This window comes from Leptonychotes weddellii, chromosome 7 (genome assembly GCF_054177405.1).
Source record: "Leptonychotes weddellii isolate Sample4059 chromosome 7, ASM5417740v2, whole genome shotgun sequence".
Classification (NCBI taxonomy): Eukaryota; Metazoa; Chordata; class Mammalia; order Carnivora; family Phocidae; genus Leptonychotes; species Leptonychotes weddellii.
Window position 1 is genome coordinate 41298621 of NC_138375.1, and position 6000 is coordinate 41304620.

The 6000-nt window shown below is 41.8% G+C and overlaps 1 protein-coding gene across 2 annotated transcripts in view; it reads left to right on the plus strand.

Annotated features, from left to right (window-relative positions):
* GRIA1 (glutamate ionotropic receptor AMPA type subunit 1) overlaps nt 1–6000 on the plus strand; it is a 297774-nt gene that overhangs the window by 156806 nt on the left and 134968 nt on the right. For both annotated transcript variants that reach the window (XM_081826209.1, XM_081826208.1), the window contains exons 4-5: nt 821–1005; nt 5901–5954. In XM_081826209.1, the coding sequence (XP_081682335.1) occupies nt 821–1005; nt 5901–5954 (239 nt within the window). The remainder of the gene's footprint in view (nt 1–820; nt 1006–5900; nt 5955–6000) is intronic.

Genomic DNA, 6000 nt, shown 5'->3' on the forward strand with positions numbered 1-6000 from the left:
AAGGCAAGAAAATCTTCTCCTCTAGAACCTCCAGAGAGCAACACAGCCCCACTGACACATTGATTTTAGCTCAAGGAGATTCATTTCAAACTGACCTGTGGCAATATAAGATGATAAATGTGTGTTGTTTTAGACCAATGAGTTTGTGGTGATTTGTTACAGCAGCAGCAGGAAACTGAGACACCATTTATGTCTCAAAGATGAAACAAAGCTGCACTGAGTAATGGGCTCCTCTATCATTTAACTATAAATCAGAAGAGAATAATTTAATTCAATACACACTGATTAGATACCTACTATGGAAGAGGCAAAGTATCAGGTACTGAACATCCATAAATTTGAGAGTTATTAGGTGCCTATTTAGATGTCAGGTTGGCACACATTTAATAAGCAGCTACTAAATGCCCAATACTATTTATAAAACCCTTGCCATGTATCAGACATCCTTATTTAATCCTCATGATGATACCATGAGGTAGGCATTATTAACACCACCATTTTACCATTAAAGAAACTAAAGTTTGAAGAAGGTAAGTAGTCTTTACAGGGTCACTTAACCAATATATTGTATCTTCAGGATTTGAGCCTTTGGTTATATTTTTAATCACTAACACTATTGCTGGCTAAGTTCTAGAAACAGAAGCCCAAAAGAGACCTGCTGTCTGCCTTCAGTGAGCTCTGACTTGCTACGGTGGGAGAAAGCTGAGCTGAACGTGGTAGAGGAGCCGGTGGGGGGAGACAAGGGAGGTGGGTGCCGAGTGGAGGCGGGTTGGTACCTGCGTATCCTGATTGCCACTTCTCCGTCTTACCCAATTTCAAGGTCTGTCCGTCCTGCAGAAAGTCCTGGACACAGCTGCCGAGAAGAACTGGCAGGTGACAGCAGTCAACATTTTAACCACCACAGAGGAGGGATACCGGATGCTCTTTCAGGACCTGGAAAAGAAAAAGGAGAGGCTAGTGGTTGTGGACTGTGAATCAGAACGCCTCAATGCCATCTTGGGCCAGGTAGTGCATGCAGCAAAGGCTCAGAATGGGTGAGGGCAGGAGTTCAAGAGGGAGCCAGATGGCCTTTTGCCCCTTGGTGTTACAAAGAGAGCGCTTGACTAGATGAGAAGGTGACTTCTTCCCCACCTTCTGTAATTTATACATTTTAAATCTGAATTTTTCTAAAATAGCACAAACAATGGGAGACTGGACCTAGGGGTTCAAATGGTTCTCAGATCAGTTGACCAAAAACTTACCTCCAGGGTTTCCCTTTATAGTGAAAAAGCAGATTGCATTGCATTTTAGAGTTTGTGAAGTACCATCACATGGGGAACACAGGCTATATATAGAGCCAGATTCCTGGGTTCAGCTCTGAGTTCCGTTACTCACTGGTCTAGCCATTGGCATCTCATCCATCCAGCCCACTGCCCTGTTTTAAGAGTTCAGGGAAGCAGCAAGCACCTCTCTACTGTTTCCTTAAATACACTCATGTGTATGAGAAATCCACTGATTGTACATTCTGTGAAAGGGCACTGTAACCTCAACAGTTTTTTGGCCAGAGGTCTCTAAGCCATGGTTCTTCCCATTCTCAGAATGAGAGCACGTACCCACTTCACAAGTAGCAGGCCTTTGTGTTGATCTCTTGTCTTTTTGACAAACTTACACTGTGTATCCAGGTGAACTAGCAAGAAAGTAGATTTGGCAATCATCCTTTAACAGTGCTGTATAAGTACAGATGGTAGCTTTAGGTACAGAGCTTGTTGATGGCCTTTCAAGACCCTGGGACCCCCACCTGGAATCTCGCCACCAGCTCAGCAACTACTCAGAGGCCTCAGCAACAGAACAGGGGAGATTTTGAAAATCAGGGATTGTTTAAGGCTTTAAGTATGTGTTCTACTCCACAAAGTATGGATCTGGCCTTCCCTCTTGGAAAGAGAAACCAGAAAAAATTGTTCCCATGAGATGGGCATTCTCTGGGCTGGACTCAAGGGATTTGAATGCTAGTTAAACAAGGCAGTATAGGGTAATGGTTAAGCACAGAAACCCTGCAGCCAGACTGGCTGCGAGTTAAACCCCAGCTCTAGTCTTTACTACCTCCATGACCTACGGCCGGGTTTTTAATCTTTCTTGTCTCAGATTCCTGATCTGTGAAATGGGCATAATAATAATTATAGCTTTCTTCAGAGGGCTCCTGTGAGAGTTAAAACAATCTATTCATGTAAAGCACTTAGAACAGAGCCTGCCCCACAGAAAGTGATATATGTAAGCCTTTGCCTAGTTTTACTATTTCTAGCACCACCTAGTACTACCTTCTTGAGTCACTTCCCTCTTTGGTCATAAGTGTTCTCATCTGTAAAATAGGAATGATGGCCCCTGTTCTACAGAGCTGAGAAAAAGATTGGATGAGATAGCAGTTGGAAGAAGTACTGAATGATAATTAGGTATTCTTAACAGACTGATGACTAGGCCTTTGTTGTTCTGTAGTAGACAGTAACTGGTGCTACCATTTTCTGTGCTCTTGCCATATACCAGACACCATGCCAAGTCCTTCCCATGCATCACGCTACCTCATCTTCACATCTACTCTATAAAACCACTTCTATCATGTCCCCTAATTTATAAATGAAGAAACAAGGGACTATACTTGCCTGGGATTTCACAGCTAGCATGTTAGAAAAGCAAGAAGTCAAACCCATCTTAGTCTGACAGTGGGGCCCAACCTTCCTAAAAATGTAACTTTTCAGCCTCTGTTGTCTCTAGCCACTTCCTCTGTCAAAAGACAAACTTAAGTTTTGTAAGGAAGTGACTTGTTTGTGTGGGCATCTTAGATGTAGTATATTAACTCTTAACTTTTGGATTCTTCTCATTTGAAAAGCAAGACCAAAGAGCTGAATGGATCTTACAGATCACTTGATTTACCACATGCATTCACATTTTACAGATGGGATAACTGATGGTCACATTGGTTGACTTGCCTTGGGTTCAGAAAACTAGTTGGTAACAGTGATGAGTCTCGAATTTACATCTAATGGCTTATAGCCTGACATCTTGACATCATTCTAAACAATAGAACACTTGAATTGGGATCTTTTTGGTCTAATACAAATGTCCTGCCTAACCTAAGGTGGGAGATAGGGATTCTCAATGCCAGGTAGGGAATTGCCTGTCTCTGTCTCCAGCCCCCCAACTAGAATACCAGCATTATGAGGGCAAGGATTTTTGCTTTATTTTCTTCTTTGTGGTATTCACAGTGCCTTAAACAGTGTTTGGTACCTTGTAGGTATTCAATCAATAATTTTGAGTGCCTGGAAAGAATAGGGAATCAATGAAGGCTCTAGAAAAGATCCCAAATGTGAGATAGCTCTGAATATTTACAGGTAGTCATTGGCTGGATAAGAGCCATTAAGCGGGAGAGAAGGGCATGTAGGGAGGCCCGGAGGGCATGTGAGGGCTGGCGTTCATAGGTTGGCTTAGCGAGGATGCCACGTGTCTACTGGGAGACAGTGACTGTCACATGATTGAGACTATCCTTGGAAATAATTCTAAGGAGTTTAGGGTTTATTCCATAGAGAATCAGTGGAGAGTCAGTAAAGGTTTGTGAGCAAGGAACAGGGTTATTAGAATATAATGCTTTGTCAATATATTAGACACCAAATTATATAGTACAGTCATTAAGTTCAGAATGAGTTAAAGATGAGAGAGACCAGGATTAGGCCATCCATCACATCACCCTGCTTTACTGTCTTCATAGTGCTTCTCACTTGCTGAAATCTTATTCATTTATCTGTTTATATATTTACCATCTGTCTCCCTACTAAAACATCAGTTCAGCTTAGAGAGGGCACGAGGACCCTGCCTCACATGGCCACAGGTTGTCCCGAGCACATAGCATAGTGCTCGGCATATTGTCCCTGTTCAATAAATACCTGATGGTTGCATTAATTAACCAGAGAAGGTTTTACAGAGTAGTTGGGATTCGAGCTCAGCCATAAAGGTTATGAATAATCCAAAAGAATGGAAAAGGACATTCCAGACACAAGGATTATGAATTAAGGCAGCCCAGTGGAAATGAGCTTTGAGGAATAGGGTGAGCAAGGCTATGGGCTCCACATGAAATCATACAGTACCTTTATAACACCTCTCTCAGTTTGTAACCCTGGGGCATTCACCTCTTCATCTGTTTAGTGTGGGTCTTATCCCAGTAAAGTGGGACCTCCAGGGAAGCTAGGACCATGCATGTCTCACTTCCCACTGTATCCACAGCATAGTGCTCAATACAGAATAAGCACTTAATAAATGTTTGTGAAAAGAAGGTAGGAAAGGAGGGAAGAGAGAGCAATGCGTTGGTAGGTGAAAAAAATGGGTGGGAAGGTTGGCATTATGTTGAACCGTATGAAATTGCTAATTTTTATTAACCCAAAGTCATCAATTTCATCTGTTTCTTATGTTTCAATCTGTAATTTCATCTTGCAGAGACTATTCTTATCCATTGCCTAAATGTGGTAGGTTTTGAAAGATCTCTTATTTGCTGTTTTATGTTTATTAGAAGCTAAATAGGTTTTTGGTGAAGGTATCTTATTATTGAAAGGGCAGCAAACCGTTTGACAAAAAGATGGAAAAGTAATGAAGAATTATTAATAAAACTATCATCCCAATAGTATTTGAGCTCTGTGTCCTGGAATTTCACAATCTAACCACTGTTTCAGAGCATTCGTTGAGTGTGCTTGCATTTAATTATTCCCTACATTAAAAATATATATATATATGTGAGCCGCTATGCACATACATCCAATTAAGTAGATGTCTGAATGTGGATTTTAATAACCTTGAAAATTTATTCAGTTAGACAAGAAGCCCAAGTGCTTCTCATATGTTCTATGCCTTCTTGTAAGAGTGGAGGAGAGGCACTGAGCAGAATGTACTAACCCCAATTTCATGATTAAAAAATAAAGAAATAGATCAAGTTAACTTGCAGGCTGAGCTAGGGCTAAACCAAGGCCTATGCTCTTAGCTGTTCCTTGGGTGGTGTGTCTGGCTGCCTGAGCAAACCTCTGGATAATTCATTCCACAAATATTTTTCCTGCCCACAATGATTACAAAAGTCTGCACATTGAGGATGGAGGGGTTTGGGGGGATCCTGGCTCTTAATGATTAACCATAATTTGGTGTTACATACAAAGACTCAACAATAGTCGGGTTCCTGTCTTGGCACTGCCACAGGATCTAGGCAAATCATTTCTCCTCTCTAGGCCTGAACATCCCATCTGTACAGTGGAAGGTTGGACCATCTGATCCTGACATTCCCTTCTAACTTCCAGGTTGAATGGTCTGTTAATTCCTGGGTATCCAACTAGTTTAGGGAAGAAGGCACAATATTCAGGGAAAGAAGGAACCAGATCTGAATATGGTTCATGCAAGGACCTGAAGGTCAAGAACCTACCTATCTGACCCATCCACCCACACCCATCCATCCATCCATCCAAGCAGCAGATATTGTCATTTTAGTGGCAGGGAATTCAACACAGCATAAGATTCACACCAGGAAAGAATCTCCATCCAGGGAAAGGCTTTATGGAAGAAGCAGTGAAATGAGCATTTCATCTGAATTTGGGGGGTTAGGATAACACTCCTCTACCCCTAGTATCAGATAAAACTGATTTCAAGTCCTGCATCTGCCACTTAATAGGTGGGTAACCTTAGGGAGCTTATTTAATCTCTCCATGCCTCAATTCCTCATCTGTAAAATGAGGGTATCCATAATGCCACCATCGCTGAATGGCTGTAATATTATAATTTGAGTACTTAGGATAGGACGGGGCACATTGTAAGCACTCGGTGTTAGTTGCTATTATTATTGCTGTTGTAGCTTTAATTGCAAATCTGATTGATGAATCCCTTCCCGTTGTGTTTTGTAGATCATAAAGCTGGAGAAGAACGGCATCGGCTACCACTACATCCTTGCAAATCTGGTGAGTGCAATGTACTGCTGGTGTTCAGCTTATGCGTCTTTGCAAA